The sequence below is a fragment of the Manis pentadactyla genome, chromosome 4, assembly GCF_030020395.1.
Source record: "Manis pentadactyla isolate mManPen7 chromosome 4, mManPen7.hap1, whole genome shotgun sequence".
Lineage (NCBI taxonomy): Eukaryota > Metazoa > Chordata > Mammalia > Pholidota > Manidae > Manis > Manis pentadactyla.
This window is the reverse complement of record NC_080022.1, coordinates 145,011,647-145,033,817: the sequence shown is the minus strand read 5'-3', so window position 1 is coordinate 145,033,817 and position 22,171 is coordinate 145,011,647. Positions and strand designations below refer to the sequence as shown.

Here is a 22,171-nt window from a genome sequence, read left to right as displayed (position 1 = left end):
TTACATTTGCCTAATGAAGGCAAAAGAAGCCCTGTTGGTAATAACCCAACTCTCCAGGAGCCGATACTTGGCCTTGGGTGATCAGATCCCAAACATGCATTCACTTAACTGGTCCATTTTGTATATTGACCTTATTGGAAGTGATAGGAAGTATCTATCAAGTGCATCCTTCACTTTGGCCTGATCACATTTCTGTTACAGTCTGTCATAAGGAAAAAAACTAAGATGGAAAAAAGTGACTTACTGTATGAAGCTATTTGTCTCAGAATGCAAAATTGAAAATAATTATCCAGAATAAGAATAACAGTTATGTAATTTTGGCATGAACATTTGATGAAGTAGTCTGTAGGCATTATGTTTATGAGTTGAAATAGTATAATACTTACAGCAATGAAAAGAGAATAATATATAGTTACAACTCTTCAGAGAAGAAATAAATTTGAGCTAGTAAAGGAGGTAAAAGTCTTAAAAGAATTCAAGATTATCTCATGAACTCCAGTGCACAAGGCATCTTTCTGCAATCCGTGCTAACTACAAAACAAAATCTATACACAGAAAATTTCTGAGAAGAAATAAATATCAAAAAAATACCAAAAGTAACAATGATAATCTTATGGTAGAATTGTTCTTTCTAGTTTTCTGTATTTGATAATGTTAAGCTTTATTAAGTATTAATGGTAAAAATCACTAATACATAATGTCTTTTAATCAACTGTTAGTGTTTTATGAAGTGTCAATTAAGCAACATAAAGGAACCCGTAATACCCAAGTGGTATGTTATGTAATTCACCATCACTGAATACATTCCTGTTGAAATCTAATGTAATTCAGAACTGAAAGTGTCTCCTCTATGAAATCAGTTCTAAGAATTTGTGAGCGTTTACTTAGGGCTGTAATTGGATTTAATTCATAATGTTTACTTAGACTCTCATTATTTCAACTCTGCATTTTCAGTTGGCCAACAAAGGTGTCATGTTCAAAGTTTTCATAAAAAGTACAGGGGATGTTATGTAGGCACAGAGTGTATACATGTAAATTAAATTTTATAAATATAAAAAGTAAAAAGCATAACAGAACTAGGTAGCTATAGATTACATGCATTGTCTATCACTATTTAGGATAGTAACTCTGGGGTCTAAGAAGGGATTCATTTGTCCTGAATGAAAAAATATATAGTTCTCAACCTGACTTTTGCCTTCTACTCTTAACCAGCACATGTTTGTTCTTCGGGAGCGCCCTGAAACAGTGTTAATAGATCTAATTCAAAGAACAAAGGTGCTTTCCCAGGAGGCACATAATGGACCAGCAGTAGAATCACAGGAAGAAGAGGTAATAACTTAGAAATGGCTCAAGTATTGGGGTCTCTTTATTGACTTCTTTCCTTATGCAACTTTTCTTGCCAAGAATCTTTTATATCAGTGGATTCCAGATTGTGCCTTAACAGTGATTCTCTAAGGTTCCACCCAGATGGGGAAAAAGGTTTTACATTCTTTAAACCATCCTCTTGGTAGTGCACATTACCATAGTAAAGCTCTGTGAAGTCTATTAAAGAAACCTGTTCAACTTTTATTTAATCTAGTCCCTCTCAAAATTCTGGGTTACAGGGCGCTTTTTTGCTGATTGTCTGATGGCTTGGGACATGCTTTTGGAAGTATTTGAAATTACAGGCTTTGGAAGTTGACGGTGCTCACACAGAAGTCATTAGAATTACCAACCATTCTCCTTATCTTGGTTATTGTATAAACCTTTCCCCCAATGCCTTTTATATAATGTTTCATAAGTGTTTATTAAATTGGAAATTTCTTGCTTCGTTAAAAATAAATAAGTAAATAAAATAAACATGTGACATAACTAAACTTATCCTGAGGGAAAAAAATTACCAAGCATTCTTATTCTGTTACTAAGAACACTTGATTCTTTTCAGTTGTGTACAGGGATTCATTCCTCTACATGGTTCTAAAATACTCATTTTATAGGCGAGTAAAGTAAGGCCCAGAGTGGTTAACTAACTTAATACTGTAGAAGCATATGTGTTTGGATTCATATATGTCTCCTGAGACCAAGTTCTTTCCATTTTGCCATGTTTCCAAATTTGCTGGAGAAATGTTATAGAACTTTCTCACAAGGAAAATATAAAGCTTATTATTTGTGGAGCTATCTTTTTTAGTCTAAGTATTTTCTGTTTTCTTATTTGCTCATGTCACAATGCCAAAGCTTTGATTCTTTTTTATTGTTTTCTACTGAGAAAGATCTCTGCATTCTGAAAAGAGGAGTAGTAGTTACTTTTCTTTTTAAAAGCACTACATGATTAATGAACTATAAAATAAAAGACTCTCTTACATACAGTTTTGGTGTTTTTGATATTGCCTTTTAGTTCTAACAGTAGTCACTAGAAAATTGGGGCTATTTTAGGTATATGAAATACTTCAGTAAAGTGAAATTAATAAAATTCTAATGTCATTAAACATTAGAATAACAGCAACTTTTTTAGGCTGTGCATGTAAGAAAAGACCCTCTAGATACCTTGGGTCTGTATTTATTATTCTGCTTATCTTAAATAATTTTGGTATGGTAAGACTATAATATTGGGGCCCAGATACCAAAGCTTGCCGGATTTGTTCGGAATAGTCTTCTAATTATGATTAAATATACAATTTTTAATTTTACACAGAAATAGATAGGAATTAATATTAAATTACTTAGTGGAAAAAGTTTAGCCTAAAGACTATATTCTGAGAAGAAAAGAAATATAAAAGGCTTCAATAAAAAATAAGTAAAAATGATGTTTATAGGATTAAAAAAAAAGATTGGGGTTTGTTTTCACCATTGGAATCATTGAGAAATGAGCAGCGTCCCTGTGTATACCCCGTGAGATGTGTAGTAGAAATGGATTTCAAACTAATGTCAAAAATTTTAGAGAAAAGACTACACTTTGGAAATAACTCAGAATTGATTCACTTTTTCACATGGTTGGGCTTTTTGGTATTTACTTTTTGGTCACTTTTTTTTATCTGTCAACTAACAATTGATAAACTTCCTGGTCTTGGCAAATACAAGGAATTTCTCAAAATAAATCACCAACTTTCTAAAGACTGTGTGCCAAGCAGTGTGCTAGGTGCTAATAATCAAGTATTTAGGAGATAAAGATATTTGAATCTAATGCTCTTTTCCCTCAGGAACTAGATTACTGTGTTGGATGGAAAGGGACAGTGAATAGTGTTGAAAGTCATCAGGCTGTTCCCAGTATGTCCAGCGGGGCCAGTAGTCAAAGCACTAGTGTCAGCAGTTTTCCAGATGCCTCAGATGCTGAGAGAGAGCTAGACATGATGGAGGGAAACCACCCAGTCACGCCTAGTAGTTCTGCCACCCATTTAAAACCTGTGAGTATTTGGATTTCAGTGAAAAAAATTTCAAATTTAATAACTAATTTTCTTAGTCTGGTTAGTCTAAGAGTTTGGGTTTCTTTCTTTTCCTTTGATGTTTCAGAAGTTTGGAACATAATTTTAGGGAACTTATTTTAAAGTGGCAAAAGGCTTTTAAATTCCCAGTTTAATGTCTGCATTTAGGGAACATGTTTTGGAATGCAAAAAGAATATTTTTTAAATCTTCAAAGAAAGAGAGAAAGAAATGCCATATAATGTATTATCTGAAGTTACATAAATGAAAATGAAGGTATTTAAAAATAGTAAGTATACAACATGATATTAATGATAATGGTTGCCTTTGGGAAGTGGAGAAAGGGTTAAGGTGGGTGATAATCAAAAGTGATTTTTGCATTTTCCATAATGTTTACATTTTTTAAGTAAAACAGTGTAACTGTAGAAAATTACACCTTCTTGGTTTAGGAAATACGGATGTTTGCTACACTTTCACGTGTAAGATTTTAAATTTTCTTGAAAACATTTGAAGGTCAGGTAACTCCTTTTTGCAATTGATGGAAATGCTTCCTTTTTAACTTCACTGCTTTCAATATTACCAAAAAGTTACTGGGCACAATAGCTAAAAGATGGAACCAACCCAAATGTTCATCAACACATGAATGGATAAAGAAACCATAATATATACATATAATGGAATGTTATTCAACTGTGAAAAGAAATGGCATTCTAATGTAAGCTACAATGTGAGTGAACCTTGAAAACATGCTAAGTGATATAAGCCAGACACAAACGGGCAAATATTATTAGAATTCCACTCATATGAAATATCTAAGATAGTCAAATTCATAGAAAGTAGATTAGAGGTTGCTAAGGGGCAAGTGGAAAATGAAATAAATACTTTTATTCTTTTTATTTTGGTATCATTAATGTACAATTACATGAGCAATGTTATGGTTACTAGACTCCCCCTATTATCAAATCCCCACCACATACCCCATTACAGTCACTGTCCATCAGCATACTAAGATACTATAAACATTGTACATGTCTTTATGTGAACATGATGTATTAATTTCTATGACAAATACATAGAGTAATATTGCTGAGTCATAGGGCATATGTATGTTGGACTTCATAAGAAACTGTCAAACACCTTTCCAAAATGGTTGTACTGTTTCACATCCCCATTAACAATGTATAAGAGTTGCAGTTGGTTCACATATTCTCCAGCATTTGGTTTGTCAGTCTTTTTTATTTTAGTCTTTCCGGTGGGAATGAAATGGAATCTCATGATAGTTGTTTTTGCAATTCCCTATGACTGACGATGGCACCAGAATCACCTTTTCATGTGTTTATTGTCCATTCGTGTATCTCTTTAGTGAAGTGTTTTCTTAAGTCTTTTGTCTGTTTTCTTATTCAGGTGTTCATCTTTTAATACTAATTAGTACGAGTTTTTTTATATACTCTGAGTACAAGTATTATATCTCAGATATGTCTTGCAAATATTTTTTATCCATCTGTAATAAATTAAAACTTTTTAGTTTTAAAATCCAATTTAAACAACCCATTAAAAATGAGTAAAGGCCATAAAAGAGCTTCCTCGAAAATTGGGAATAAGACAAGGATGCCTACTCACAACACTTTTATTCAACAGAGTGTTGGAAGTCCTAGCTACATTAATCGGGCAAGAAAAAGAAATAAAAGGCATCCACACTGGTAAGGAAGAAGTGAAACCAAACTGTCACTGTTTGGAGATGACCTGATACTACATAGAGAAAGCCCTAAAGACTCTACCAAAAGATTATTAGAATTAATATGTCAACTATACCTCAATTTTTAAAAATGTGTTAAAGACCTGAATAGACATTTATCCAAAGAATATATACAAATGGCCAAGAAGCACATGAAAAGATGCTCAATATAAGTAGTCATTAGGGAAACACAAATCAAAACCACAATGAGGTACCACCTTACAGCCACTAGGATGGCTAACTATTTTGTTTTTTTGTTAAGGTATCATTGATACACAATCTTATGAAGGTTTCATATTAGCAACATTGGTTACTACATTCATCCATATTATCGAGTCCCGTGCTAACACCAATTGAAGTCACTGTCCATCAGCATAGTAAGATGCTATAGAGTCACTGCTTGTCTTCTCTGTGCTATTACTGCCTTCCCGTCTCCCCCTTCTACACTATGTGTGTTAATCATAATGCCCCTTAATCCTCTTCTCCCTCCCTCCCCACCCACCCTTCCCACCCCCTTCCTTTGGTGACTGCTAGTCCCTTCTTGGACTCTGTGAGTCTGCTGCTGTTTTGTTAGATGGCTAGCTATTAAAAGAGAAACGCAAAAACAAAGATGGAAAATAACAATTAGGGAGCATGTGGAGAAATTGGAACTCCTGCTCTGTATTTCTGGTAGGAATGTAAAATGTGAGCTGCTGTGGAAAACACTTGACAATTTCTCAAAAAGTTAAACATAGCATTTCCCCATGACCCAGAAATTCTACTCCTAGATATATACCCAAAACAATTGAAAGCAGGTACTTAAGCAAATGCATATCCACAAATGTTCATAACAGCAGTATTCACAATAGCCAAAAGGGGGAAATAACCCAGAGGTCTAGCAACAAATAAATGGATAAACAAATTAGGGTATGTGCATACCGTGGAATATTAATCAGCTATAAAAAGGAATGTAGTACTGATTCATGCTATACAATATGGATGAACCTTAGAAACATGCTAGGTGAAAGAAGCCAGATACAACAGGTCACATAGTATATGAAACATCTAAAATAGATCAATCCATAGACAGAAAATAGTTTGGTGGTGATGAGAAGGGGAGAATGGGGAGCAAGTGCTTAAAACATACAGGGTTTTCTGTTTTATTCTGAGGTATTAAATATGCTTTGTAACTAGATATGGGCAGTCATTGCAGAACATCATGAATATACTAAATGCTACTGAATTCCTCACATTAAATGATTAATCATACATTATGTGAATTTTGCCTCTATTTAAGAACCCAATTTGTACATTTTTTTCTTTATAGTAGGGGCAGTGGTTGCAGAACATCATGAATATACAAAATGCTACTCAGCTGTTCACTTTACATGATTAATCTTACATTATGAATTTTGTCTCTGAGAATGCAGTTGTTACATTTTTTTTCATTATAATCAGTGTTTTTTCTGTCCTTTCCAAGAAATATTTGCTGACCCCAAGGTCATGACAATATTCTGTGTTTTCTTCTGCTGTATGATTCTGGATTTTAGGTTTAGGTCAAGTTATTCTTTTCAAATCAGTTTCTCTATATAGAATGATTAAGCATTTATTCACTTTGAATACAGAGAACCAGTTGTTACAGCAGGGTTTGCTAAAAACACTTTCTTTTCCTCTTTGAATTAACTTGACGTTTTGGTAGCAAATCAATTGACTGAATATATGTGGGTCAGTTTCCAGATTTTACTATGTACCTTTGCTCTATTCAGTTTGTCTTTACACCAATACCACAGTGTTTTGATTACTGAAGTTTATATCTTCCAACTTTTTATTCCCACTCAAAATTTTGGCTATTCTAGGTCCTTTACATTCCCATTTAAATTATAGAACCAGCTAGTTTGCTTCTTCAGATGAAATTTTATTAGAAACTGTTGACTGGATTCTCCTACATGAATTACCTGCTTAGTTGATAGTGGACTGGTCTAAGATGGTTTTGAAAGAAAAAGGCTTTGCTTTATTTCACTCTTTCCTCTCCATTGCTGTAGGTTACAAGGCAAATGCAAGAACACAAGCCTAGAGAACAAATGTTTTGTTACATCGAAATGAGGTGGCAACATCGAAAAAAGCTGGTGACTCTGGAAAACACGCTGAAGGCTGAGATGGATGAGCATCGTTTCAGATTAGAAAAATATTTTGAAACTCAGTGTAACAACTTTGCGGCAGAAATGGAGAAACTTATAAAGAGACATCAGGCTGCTCTGGAAAAAGAGGTAGCTGATCAGTATTACTAATGTATTTATCCTAACTTGTGACTATTTCAAAATTAACCAAGATGGCATTTTGCTATTAGGGTATCTGTTCCCCAGAACCAAGCAAATCAGTTGGGGAAAGAGAGTAATATTTATATAATAGGTAAAATTTCCAGTGCTGAGTCTGGGAACCTGTAGATATGGGATTGATGACTTGATAGTTTTATCGTGTAACGGTGGTTAAGTCAGGTAGATCAGATTAAAGATGACGACGTGACAGGTGAGAAGAGGCCTCCTCCCAAAACCACATATAATACAAAAATATAGTTAATACAACTAACCCTAAAAGATCAACAGGAAAAAAAGTCTGCCCCAGACTGCTTACACCTGGAGAAAAAACAAACCTCTAAAAGGGTAACATATGAAAGCCATGATCCGGAAGGACCCATGCTCTTCCCCCACCCCAGCTCACTGACAGAAGGAAGAGAAATGCAGTGGGGATGGGTGGAGGCCTGGGACTGCTGAACACCCAGCCCTGGAGATCTGCTGTGCTGTGGGAACACAAACCCACATTGCATGGTGCTCTGGCGATTAGTGAGGTTGGAAAGCTAAGACAGGAGGAACACTTGGAGAGACTGAGATTCCAGCCACTTGTGGAAAATGGGGATCCACATCTGGCTGCTCTGGGACAAAAGAAAGGCAGGCAGTATGACAGACTTCCTAACAGTGAGAGGACTACTAAAGGGGCAAGGATTGCACAGGGCTAGCTGCTCTGGAAAAAGGACAGGTAGACAAAATTGTCCAGGTACACTTTGCCTAGCAGATTGGGAACTTTTCAGAAACTTCAGGCGCTACATCCCCCAGGCTAGCTACCCAGCTCCGAGGCCTTCCACCATGATACGCAGCCTGCTGCACCTTCCAGACAGCTGGCACTGGCTTGCAAACCAGCTGCCCTTGCACTGGTGTCAGTCCAGCCAGAGTGAAGCCCTGCCTACAGCAGCTACAAATGCAAAGCATACAGGGTTACACCTGTGTGTTCGGCCCACTGGTCTGGCTGTGGAGAGAGGCACAGTAGCCAGGAAGCAGGAAACAGCTCTTCCCAACCCCCAGTGACCAGCACCACTCCCCTGCAACCCTTGACTTCCCTCCATGGGCTAAGCAGCTCCAGAGAGTAGACTTTCTGGGTAATAGAGGGTGCCACATACAGATATGAAACATCAAAGGGATCAAACACTTTAGAACAGATGGACCTAACAGATATCTACAGAATGCTCCACCAAAAAGCCGCAGGATACACATTCTTCTCAGGTTCAACCCCAGATCCCAAAAACACCAGAAAAAGAATCAAGTGAAAATGAACTCATCAACCTTCCTGAAAGACATTTTAAAAAGAAGTCATAAACATGCTCATAGAGGTACAGAAAAATATTTAAGAACTCAGGAAAAAATTCAAGACAGAGATCCATTCATTATGGAATACAATGGGGGGATTTAAAAGCAGATTAGATATGATAGAGGAGACAATAAATGAAAAAGAAAGTAGAGAAAAGGAATACAAAGAAGCTGAGGCACAGCAAAACGGTTTTTAGGAATGAAAGAATATTGAGAGAACTGTGTGACCAATCCAAATGGAAGAATATTTGTACTATAGGGGTACCAGAAGAAGAAGAGAGAGAAAAGGAAAAGTGTCTTTGAGGAGGTAATTGCTGCAAACTTCCCCAGTCGGGGGAAGGAGATAGTCTCTCAGGCCATGGAGGTGCACAGATCTCCCAACACAGGGGACCCAAGGAAGACAACACCAAAACATATAATAATTAAAATGGCAAAGATCAAGGATAAGGACAGAGTATTAAAAGAAGGCTCAGAGAGTAAAAAGATCATATACAAAGGAAAATAAATCAGGCTATCATCAGACTTTGCAGCTGAAACCTTACAGACCAGAAGGGAGTGGCATGATATATTTAATGCAATGAAGCAGAAGCAAGAATACTCTACCTGGAAAGATTATCACTTAAAGTTGAAGGAGGGATTAAACAATTTCCAGAAAAGCAAAAGCTGAGAGAATTTACCTCCCACAAACTGTCTCTACAGTGTATTTTGGAGGGACTGCTATAGATGGAAGTGTTCCTAAGGCTAAATAGCTGTCACCAGAGGTCATGAAAGCACAGTAAAGAAAGGAGAAAAATTAATTACTAAGCAAATGCAGAATTAAATCAACTACCCCAAAGTAGGTTAAGGATAGACAAAGAATACAGAATATGATACCTAATATATAAAGAATGGAGGAGGAAGAAAAAAGAGGAGAAAAAAAAACCTTTGGATTGTGTTTGTAATAGCATAGTAACTGAGTTTAGTTAGACTCTTAGATAGTAAGGAAGTTACCCTTGAACCTTTGGTAACCACAAATCTAAAGCCTGCAAAGGCAATAAGTACATAACTATCGATAATCACTATAAACATAAATGGTCTGAATGCACCAATCAAAAGACATAGAGTCACTGAATGGATAACAGAAGAAGAACCGTCTATATGCTGCCTACAAGAGACTCACTTCAAACCCAAAGACATACACAGACTGAAAGTAAAGGGATGGGAAATGATATTTCATGCATCTAATAGGGAGAAAAAAGCAGGAGTTGCAGTACTTGTGTCAGACAAAATAGACTTCAAAACACAGAAAGTCACAAGAGACAAAGAACGACATTACAGAATGATAAAGGGGTCAGTCCAACAAGAGGATATATAACCATTATAAATATCTATGCACCCAACACAGGAGTACCTACATGTGTGAAACAAATACTAACAGAATTAAAAGGGGAAATAGAATGCAATGCATTCATTTTAGGAGACTTGAACACACCACTCACTCCAAAGGACAAATCAACCAAACAGAAAATAAGTAACATGACAGAGGCACTGAACAATGCTTTAGAACAGATGGACCTAACTGATATCTACAGAATGCTCCACCAAAAAGCCACAGTATACACATTCTTGTCAGGTGCACATGGAACATTTTCCAAAATAGATCATATACTAGGCCACAAAAAAGAGCCTCAGTAAATTCAAAAATATTGAAATTGTACCAACCAGCTTCTCAGACCACAAAGGTATGAACCTAGAAATAAATTACTCAAAGAAAGTGAAAAAGCCCACAAACTCATGGAGACTTAACAACATGCTCCTAAATAATCAGTGGATCAATGACCAAATAAAAACAGATCAAGCAACATATGGAGGCAAATGACAACACTAATTCAACACCACAAAATCTGTGGGATGCAGCAAAGGCCGTGCTAAGAGGGAAGTTTATTGCAATATGGGCCTACCTCAGGAAAGAAGAAAAATTCCATATGAACACTCTAAACTCACAATTAACAAACCTAGACAAAGAAGAACAAATGAGGCCCAAGTCAGTAGAATGAGGGACATAATAAAGATTAGAGCTCGCTTAAATAAATTGAGAAGATTAAAACAATAGAAACAATGAAAGCAGGAGCTGGTTTTTTGAGAAAATAAGCAAAATAGATAAACCCCTGGCCAGACTTATCAAGAAAAACTAGAGAGTAAACATAAAGAGTATCAGAAATGAAAAGGAAAAATCACTACGGACACCACAGAAATACAAAGAATTAGAAGAGAATACTATGAAAAATTGTATGCTAACAAACTGGATAACCTAGAAGAAATGGACAACATTCAAGAAAAGTACAACCTTCCATGGCTGACCCAGAAAGAAACAGAAAATCTGAACAGACCAATTACCTGCAGCAAAACTGAATTGGTAACCAAAAAACTACCTAAGAATAAAACTTGTGCATCAGATGGCTTCACTGCTGAATTTTATCAAACATTTAGTGAAGACCTAATACCCATCCTCCTTAAAGTTTTCCAGAGAGTAGAAGAGGAGGGAATACTTCCACCTCATTCTATGAAGCCAGCATCACCCTAATACCAAAACTAGGCAAATACCCCACAAAAAAGAAAATTAGAGACCAATACCCCTGTGAACCTAGGTGCAAAAATACTCAACAAAATCAAATTTAAAAATATACCAAACAGATCGTCTATCATGATCAAATATGATTTATTCCACAGTTACAAGGATGGTACAACATTCGAACATCCATCAGCATCATCCACCACATTGACAAAAACAAAGACAAAAACCACATGATCATCTCCATAGAAGCTGAAAAAGCATTCAACAACATTCAACATCCATTCATGGTAAAAAATCTCAACAAAACGAGTATAGAGGGCAAGTAACTCAACATACTAAAGGCCATATATGACAAACCCACAGCCAACATCATACTTAACAGTGGGAAGCTGAAAGCTTTTCCTCTAAGATCAGAAACAAGACAAGGATGCCCACTCTCCCCACTTTTATTCAACATAGTACTGGAGGTCCTAGCCATGGCAATCAGACAACACAAAGAAATAAAAGTTATCCAGATTGGAAAAGAAGAAGTTAAACTGTCACTGTTTGAGATGACATGATATTATACATAAAAAACCCTGAAGAATCCACCCCTACACTACTAGAACTAATAAATGAATTCAGCAAAGTGGGAGGATACAAAGCTAATACAGAGAAATTGGTTGCATTCCTATACACTAACGATTAACTAGCAGAAAGAGAAATCAGGAAAACAATTCCGTTCACAATTGCATCAATAAGAATAAAATACCTAGGGATAAAATGAATGAAGGAAGTGAAAGACCTATACCCTGAAAACTACAAGACAGTCGAGAGAAAGAAGATACCAATAAATAGAAATAACATCCCTTGCTCATAGAAAGGAAGAATTAATACTGTCAAAATGGCCATCCTGCCTGAAGCAATCTACTAATTCAATGCAATCCTTATCAAAATGCCAACAGCATTCTTCAATGAACTAGATCACATAGTTCTAAAATTCATATGGTACCACGGAAGACCCCAAATAGCCAAAGCAATCATGAGAAGGAAGAATAAAGCAGGTGGGGGATTATGCTCCCTGACTTCAAGCTCTACTGCAAAGATAATTTGGTACTGGCACGAGAACAGACCCATGGACCAGTGGAACACACTAGGGATCCCAGATAAAAACCCAAGCACATATGGTCAATAAATATATGATAAAGGAACCATGGACATACAGTGGGGAAACTACAGCATCTTCAACAACTGGTGTTGGCAAAACTGGACAGCTACATGCAAGAGAATGAAACTGGATTATTGTCTTACCCCATACATGAAAGTAAACTCAAAATGGATCAAAGACCTGAATGTAAGTCATGAAACCATAAAACTCTTAGAAGACAACATATGCAAGAATCTCTTGAACATAAACATGAGCAACTTTTCCCTGAACACATCTCCTTGGGCAATGGAAACAAAAGCAAAAATGAACAAATGGGACTACATCAAGCTTCTGTATAGCAAAGGACACCATCAGCAGAACAAAAAGGCATCCTACAGTATGGGAGAATATATTTGTAAACGACATATCTGACAAGTGATTAACATTCAAAATATGTAAAGAGCTTACATGCCTCAACACCCAAAAAGCAAATAACCTGATTAAAAAATGGGCACAGGATATGAACAGACACTTCTCCAAAGAAGAAATTCAGCTGGGCAACAGGCACTTGAAAAGATGCTCCACATCACTAATTTTAAAAGCACAATGAGATATCACCTCACACCAGTTAGTATGGCCAACATAGAAAAAACTATGAGCAATTATGGTGGCTAGGATGTGGAGAAAGGGGATTCCTCCTACACTGCTGGTGGGAATGTAAACTAGTTCAAGCATCGTGGATAGCAATATGGAGGTTCCACCAAAAACTGAAAATAGAAATTCCATTTAGCCCGGGAATTCCACTCCTAGGAATTTACCCAGAGAAAACAAGCTGTCAGATTCAAAAAGACATATGCACCCCTATGTTTATTGTAGCACTATTTACAATAGCCATGATATGGAAGCAACCTAAGTGTCCACTAGTAGATGGATGGATAAAGAAGAAGTGGTACATATACACAACAGAATATTATTCAGCCATACAAAGAAAACAAATCCTACCGTTTGCAACAACATGGATGGAGCTAGAGAGTATTATGCTCAGTGAAATAAGTCAGGGAGAGATACCAAATGATTTCCCTCATTTGTGGAGTATAACAATGAAGCAAAACTGAAGGAACAAAACAGCAGCAGACTCACAAACTCCGAGAAGCGACTAGCGGTTACCAAAGGAGAGGGGTGTGAGAGGGCGGTTGGGGAGGGAGCAAGAAGGGGATTGAGGCTATTATGATTAGCACACATGGTGTGGGGGGGATCATTGGGAAGACAGTGTAGCACAGAAAAGACATGTAGTGACTGTGGCATCTTACAACACTGATGGACAGTGACTGCAATGGGGTTTTGAGGGGGGACTCGATATGGGTGAATGTAGTAACCACATTGGTTTTCATGTGAAACCTTCATAAGAGTGTATATCAATGATAACTTACCAAAAAAAAAGTCATTAAGTATTCTGTTCTAGGCCTTGGACACTGGTTATCTGAGGAGTTTGATAAATCAGTATTTAATTTTGGTTTCAGAAATCATTCATCATTCTCTGTGTACTTTCTGGAAACCTTAAATTTATAGTAGCATTTCTATATCAGAAGAATTGAAGAGTACTATAATATACAGAGAATGTTAAAGTGAGAGGGATTAAGAGGGTTTCAGATCCAGATTTAGCCCATTTGTTTACTGCAAATAAGTATCATTCGACTATATGATAAAGGTGCATTTTTTTAGGAGTTATGTGAAAACTTGTCTTCTAATTTCCTTGGTTTCCCATTTGTTTCAATTTATTTTGATAATTACAATTGTCAAGTAAAATGTAAACTTCTCAGTAAACTTACACTATATCTTCAAATATGTCTGGCTGGTCCACCCTGAGGCATTTATAGCTACCCTGCTCACCCTTCCCTGCAAAAAAAGAAGAATCACTCTCTCACAGTAATAGAGAATTTAGCAAAATAATTTCTGGTGTAAATGAATATTTGATTTTGAAATAATTTGGTGAGAGAATGTAAAAATATTTAGAATCGTGTTTCTACTTATTTGTACTTTCTTGAATAATTTGTAAACTGGTAGATACTAACATGTTTAGGAAAGCAATTCGTGAAACATGATGTGCAATATGATTTTAGATTTATTTTATATATTTATATCTATGTCTATATATGCCTAGAAAAAATTAGGAAGGATCCGCACCAAAATGTTAATATTGGTTATCTCTGGCTGGTAAAATCATATAAGATTTTTCTTCTTTGTGTGTTTCTGTATTTCCTAAATGTTCTGCAATGAATATGTATAGTTCACCCTTGAATAACATAGGTTTGAACTGCACAGGCTCATTTATACACATATTGCTTTTCAATAAAGATCTTGGAAAATGTTTTGAGAGATGGTTTGAAAGATCATTTTCTTTTTTCTAGCTTTCTTTATTGTAAGAATGCAGTATATAATTTATACAACACACAGAATATGTGTGAATATCTGTTCCTGTTGCTAGTAAGGCTTCCAGTCAGCAGCATGCTAGTAGTAGTTAACTTTTTGGGGAATGAAAAGTTATATGAGGATTTTTTTACTATGTTGGGAGTCAACACCCCTAATCCCCACATTTTTTATGGGTCAACTATTGCATATATCATCAGAAATAAGATAATATTATACTGGGATTTAATATTTAACATTTTCATATTACTTAAAATACAAATTAAAAGTCAGGGATTAATTTGAAGATGAATGTATTACATTATTTAATATACAAGTCAAGCTAGATAAAAGGTCATAACTTAATTACATTTGTTTTGTTTTATTGGGGGGGCGTCGGGCAGCATACTCCAGTATGGGGGAAAGAAGGTGAAAACACTGACCCTGTAAAAGATCAGCATTTTAAAGATGAGTTCCATTTTATTGGTTCTCTGAAATTCAAATAAGGATGCTGAGTAATACTTAATAATTTATTGGATATTCTTGCTTTGGTAATGATTATACTGATGTTATATTCTTAGGTGGGAGGAAGTATCCTTGCTAATGTGTATTAAACGGCTGCTTTGAACTTACCTGCTTAGCTAATTTGATCCATTTAAAAAATTTCCTATAGGCTAAAGTGATGTCCAAGGAGGAGGAAAATTTTAAGCAACATCTACAGGCCCAGCAGAAGAAAGAACTGAACAGCTTTTTGAAGTCCCAGAAGAGAGAATATAAACTTCAAAAGGAACAGCTTAAGAAGGTATTTACTTTATAGAACTTTTCAAGCCACTTACCCGCTTACTGATTATATTCAATAGTGATCTACTCATAGAACCATTAGCATAAATTTTTCTTTTGTTTGTGGCCACTAGCTATATATCAGTTTAAGTGAGGACATTGATTATAACCTATTCTCAATGGCTGATATCCTCAGTTGAGTGGGATCCAAAAAGAGTGATCTCTTGAACATTTAAATTATTTTACGAAGCTATTATTTATAATAGCTTTCCTAAGCACTTAGTAACTGAGTCACTAGAAATAAAAATACTTTAGCTGTGAAAAAGAGCCATACATTTCTTCCTTTAAAAGTAAATCATACCTTCTTACTTTGGGCTCAGATTACAATAATTTGTTCTTATTCTGATTTTAACACAGAATAAGGATAAGAGGCATTTCTGCTCATCCCATTTTCTTTAATAGGAAAGCATGCTAATTATGTCTTTATGGTTACATGATTTCATGTGTGTTTGCCCTTTATGTGCTGCTTTCTTGAACTTCTTTTTATTGCAGATGTACTCTAACTTTGAGGAAAGCCATGGTTGTTCCAAGGCGATTTCTGAAAGGGGGTTATTATTCAGGATAGTGGTCAGGACACGAAAATGATATGTGTCAGCTATTGCATATTTATTATATTGCAGAGAATATAAATCAGCCATCTTTCCCAGGTCGAAGGTGATTTTTCAGAGAATATTGACCTTACAGTTCTTCACCTGTTATTCAAGAAAAACCAATTATTTATTAGCTTCATTGATAAGATACTCAAACACATAAATATAAAAAATCACATAAACTTGTAGTTCTCAACTTAAAGATGTCAATGAGAAGACAGAGATAATACAGGCGTACACACAAAGAATCATTTGGCTATGTTTTTCAAAATCTCTTGCCATGGAAATTCCCCACCCACCAAGAATTCTCCAGTTACACCCACTCTTACAAACTGATGGGCTGAAATTTTTAGCCCATGTAATAAATTATTAGCACACAGATAAATTAATCTTGATAACATAACCATAATATCTTTGGTACAGTGCTTTTGTGTGTGTAGAAATTTGACCTATAATTAGATATTTAAGTCTTATTAAAGACATATTAGTGGCACAAAGCCTTGCTATATATACCCTGCCAAGTGAGGTTCATTGATAAGATTTTTCTGACTCGAAAGAGTATAACCTGGTATGTATTCCCATTACTGTAATCTAAAAGCTAAACTCAGTACTAGAACATGGAATTTGAAAAGATGGTAAATAGGATTCTCAACTGTAAATAAATACCCAACAAAATGCAGTTCTATAGTTGTTTATTAGTGAAATGAGGTTTGAGTTTTATAAATGAATGTGTTGGTTTAGATAATCAATCCTTCAAGCATATAATTCATAGTCTAACTAATAAGCTCATTTTCTTTTAGAAGGTAGTTTTGTGTATTTGTGTGTGCGTGTGTGTGTGTATTTGTGTGTGTGTGTGTGTGTGTGTGTGTTCATTTAGAATGATTATTATCAGTATAGAGGAAGGAACCTACTAGAGTCTTGGTGGGTGGGGAGTTTCCTTGGCAAAAGATTTTGAAAAACAGCCAAGTGAGCTTTGTGTACATGCCTGTATTATCCCTGTCTTATCACTGACATCTGTAAGTTGAGAACTACAAGCTTATGTGCTTTTTATTTTAATGTGTTTGAATATCTTATTAATGAAAGTAATGAATAATTGGTTTCTTTCTTGAATAACAGATGAAGAACCATAAGGTTAATAGTCTCTGAAAAGTCATCTTAGACCTAGGAAAGATGGCTGATTTATATTCTCTACAAGGTTGATGCATTTTAGGTTGAAAATATACTAGTATTAGCATCCTCGGGTTTGTATCATTGAATGTATTGTCAATATTCTCATATTGTCCAGTATAAATGAATTTTTTTAGGTAGTTTGTGAGATGATATTTAAAATGTTGTAGAAAAACATTGGTCTTGCCTTGTGCAGTGGTTATAGTGCTGAATATTAAATCCATTCTAAAAGGTCTCTATTTTCCTATAGTTTTCTTCGTTTTCCATTTAATTTCCAAAGTCTTTTATACTGAAACCATCCTTAACTTTGCCAAAAACTTAGCATTTCTATTGTTGAAAATCAAGAAGTGAGACATAACTATATTTTAACCTTGATTTTAATTCGTGTGTGACTTTTACTTGAAAGCACTGCCTTCTTCCCCTTTTGGGGAGGGATTTAAAGAAAGATGCTTTACTTCATTCACCAATCATTGTGTGCTCTCAAAGCAATGAGCCATCATAAATATAGCTGTGCAAAGCTAAAAAGTATGCATGTTTTCTAGTGTATGTTTTATTTTCTTGTCCTACTTCATGGATAACTCAAGAAATGGAAAAATACTAACCTACTTCCTTAAGGTCATCGCCCTGCCTGCCCTTGAGAGAGGGCACAAATTAAGTACTTTTACTGAAGATTACCAGCTACCAAATAATATATTCATGTAGTTAATTTTTATGTATTTTGAACTCAGTTGTTTTTTATCTTGCCAGGCGCTGAATGAAAGCCAGAGCGCCCCAAGGAAAGAAAAACAGGAATGGCTGTCAAAGCAGATAGAGAACATCCAGCATCTCCAAGCCGCGGAAAAGACTGATCTTCTTCAACATCAGAGACAGTGCCTAGGGCTGCAATGCCGTCGCTTCCAAAGAAAGATATTCCTTGGGCGCTGTAACTTGGAGCAGGACCTTGTCATGGAGGTATGTTTAACTGGTGTGAAATCAGAATCTTCCAGAAAAGATGTCAGTCACATCCCACCCTCAAGGCCTGAGAGCGCTTCTGCTTCCCTTTGCCTAAGTCCTTCTTCCCTGGAAACCCAACCCACACGGTTCACCTTCTCCCTCACTTCATATCTCCCCAATTCTGATCACCAAATCCTTCTCCCTTCTTTAAATATTCTTGCACTCCTCTCTCTGTCTCTGTCTCTCTCTCTCTCTCTCTTTCTCACACACACACACACATGTGCACACTTTTTATGGGGATCTCTCTCTCCCCAAGGAGAATGGAAATTATATCAAGTCCCAAGTTCTGTTCAAGGTTTTTATATCCAGTGGATAGATATCTCCAGGCCTTATACCTAGTGTCTGGCCCATAACAGGTATTCAATAACTATGTATTAAGTAAATATTTAATAAATATTAAATCCATGAGTGAAAGAAGTATTAATTTTTAAATGTGAGAAAATTAATTGGATAATTTATGTCTTTTCATCTGAAATGGGTGCCATGAAGGTATATACTACCATTTAACATTTTTATAATCATGAAATTACTCATTGGGCATATGTAGAAACTTATGCCAATGAAAACAACGGTTCTCATTATCAGGTATACCTTGAGCAAAGATCAATTTATTTCCAAGAGTGACTTAAAATAAACTTCAAATATAAGTTAATTATTCAAATTCACGAATAATTAAAGAAATTCAAATTAAAACAATTGAATCAATTCGATAAGATCAGTCTAAAAAATTGGTAAGTCCTAGTAGTGGCACGGGAAAGTGGGCAACGTTGGGAAGAGTATAAATTGCTACTGCCATTTTGGAGCATAATTCAGCAGCTTTTACAATTTAATTTGCATGTATCTTCTATCCATCAAATCCACTTCTCAAATTCTATCCTAAAGAAATAATAACATAATCATGTGGTGTATCATGTGTAGATGTTTATTGAAAATTTGTCATAAGCAAAAAATGGAACAACTATGGCATCACAAAGCAGAGGCTTACTATAAAACTTAAAAAAAAATCTGTATGTCCTGATCTGATCTGGATATTTGTCCATTATATTTTTAGGTAAAGAAAGCATATTATATGCCTGTAATATATATTTTAATTCAATTTTAAAACTGTATGTTTTTGTGCAATAGTTGTGTCACGATAGCATGGGGAAGGTTGGGAAACATATGCACCAAATGTTGGCCCCTGGAGAAGGGGCAGCAGAGGCGAAAGGGCCAAGTCTGGCTTCCTTCGACAGAGAAAAAGAGAGAGAGTGTGTGTGAGTGTATGTGTGTGTGTTGTATATTTGATCTTTTTAAACTGAAAAAATTGTAACATTTATTGATCATGAGGTAGGTATTCTGAGAGCTTTCCACTTATGAATTCATTTCAGCCTCACGTTAATTTTATGAAACAGCTATGTTATGGTCTCCATTTGAGAAGTGATGAAATTGAAGCACAGAGAGTTTAAGTAATTAACCCAAGGACTCACTGCTAGTTGGTAGCAGAGCCAGGGTTTAGAAAGCAGGCAGTCTAGCCCTAGAGTCTTGTGTTCTTTTTTGTTTGTTTTTTAATTTTTTATTAAGGTATGATTAATATACACTCTTATGAAGGTTTCACGTGAAAAAACAATGTGGTTACTACATTTACCCATATTGTCAAGTCCCCACCCATACCCCAATGCAGTCACTGTCCATCAGTGCAGCAAGTTGCCAGAGATCCACTATGTCCCTTCTCTGTGAAACACTGTTCTCCCCGTGATCCCCCACACCATGTGTACTAAACATAATACCCCTCAGTCCCCTTCTCCCTCCCTCCCCACCCACCCTCCCACACCCTTCCCCTTTGGTAACCACCAGTTCGTTCTTGGAGTCTGAGTCTGCTGCCATTTTGTTCCTTCAGTTTTGCTTCATTGTTATTAGAGTCTTGTGTTCTTAACCACTACACTATACTGGGTATACTGCATGTAATAGAATTGAATGTATACACTGAAGAAATTCAAAGGATGACTTAGAAGTCCTCTTCAAATACAAAATCAGGAAACATTAATGAAAGAGAGTGGAAAGGACATTAAGTCTCTTGGGACAGATTTGATATGTCTTAAGCTTATTGCTAAAAATAGTATAAATAGCTAATGAACAGATAAGGAAATTATGCTACCAATTGCCCATTTTCTACAGTTACACTAATAAAACTCTAATATTTACTGTGCAGCCATTATTAAATCAGAGGATTACATCTATATCCTGGTTATTCTGTTTCTTAGGATTTTTTTCTCCTGGCATTGTACATCAGTAAATTATGCCTTTGTCTTTTGTTATGAATTAGGAGTTAAATAAGAGGCAGACTCAAATGGACTTGGAGCATGCAACGCTACTGCGTCATCACGAATCCATGCAAGAACTGGAGTTCCGCCAGCTCAACAGAAGGCAGAAGATGCGCTCTGAGCTGATCAGACTGCAGCATCAAGCCGAGCTCACTAACCAGCTGGAGCATAATAAACGGAGAGAACAAGGACTAAGGCGAAAGCATGCCATGGAGGTTCAACAACAGTCTAAGAGTCTGAAGGTACCTTTAGCCTAAGCTTCTTGACAAAGGAGAACAGATAAAAGGCATCATGTAAACACTAAAAGTCTAAGCCAGATGTCTGCTATAAAGAAATTGAATAAGCTTTTTTTCTTTTCACTTTAAGCATGTTTGGTTAGTTTTGATGTAGAGGGTCTGTAGCTAGACTTCTGCTTATGTATTTCTCAGCAGAGTACCAAAAAATGGCCAGAACTTCTTAACTGCAGAAAGTGCCATAAATGAGATTCAAAATTCTTATTTTAACTGTACCCAGATGTCCAATGTTGATACTACAACTATATATCAACATACTAACCTGTTGGCTTCTCTCTGTTGTTCCAAGTTTTATAGTTTTGGGATCTTATTTCCTCTGAATGTAATTTGTATCCAAAAGAGGTAGTAAATTCTTGATTAGTACAGAAACCAGTGAATGAAAAATGCCTTTTTACTCCCTCTCCCTTCATTGTCTATACTCATCCCAAGAGGAATAGTGGAATTATCACATTGTTACTCCCATTCTTTCTGTGCTTGGTAGCATAGGTAAGACCAGGGCATGTGTAGTTGGAGTGTATTTTTTTAATTAGCACATCAGAGTGAAGCAAGCTATTATTATATGCCCTCTTGTAGACAAATAAGGAGAGACAACTGTTGGTGATATATAATATCTAAGGACTTTAAATTTTGTATTTGCTTTGCATAGATGAATTTATACATAGGAAACAAAATTCAAAAGATGCCAAAGTGTATTTATTATAAAGTTAAAGGTTTCCCTCTCCTTGTCCTTTAAGCCACCTGGTCCAGCCCCCTCTACCAAAATCAACCAGAGTTAACAATTCCAAGGAATTTTCAAATTTTATAACTTGTAATAAATATGTGAAGTATAGTCACATGCATCTTAATAAACATAAAACTGAAACAACCCACTATATAAGTTGTCATCCATAGTAGTACCTCAATTAATGTGTACATGTCTGCACATTTTAAACTTTTATTTACATCCGCCCAGATCCCACAGTATCTTCTTTACCCCCTTTTTCAAACTCTTTGACAATTTAATTATAGAACTATCATGTAACAACACTTACCTGAATAACTGTCTTGAAGTGAAGTGAACTTCACTCACAGAAGTAATCTGTGTCAAAACCAGAAGCTAAATCAGAGGTATCTCTGATTCCTATTCAGCTCCATTCATACAGGTTGTCCTGAAC

The 22,171-nt window shown here is 35.8% G+C and overlaps 1 protein-coding gene across 1 annotated transcript in view; it reads left to right on the top strand.

The window, feature by feature from the left end:
* LOC118908927 (serine/threonine-protein kinase TAO1-like) overlaps window positions 1-22,171 on the top strand; it is a 55,252-nt gene that overhangs the window by 21,712 nt on the left and 11,369 nt on the right. The window contains 6 exon segments of the mRNA XM_057499494.1: window positions 1,213-1,329; window positions 3,177-3,515; window positions 7,153-7,377; window positions 15,508-15,636; window positions 18,179-18,382; window positions 20,727-20,975. Of these exon segments, the coding sequence (XP_057355477.1) occupies window positions 1,213-1,329; window positions 3,177-3,515; window positions 7,153-7,377; window positions 15,508-15,636; window positions 18,179-18,382; window positions 20,727-20,975 (1,263 nt within the window).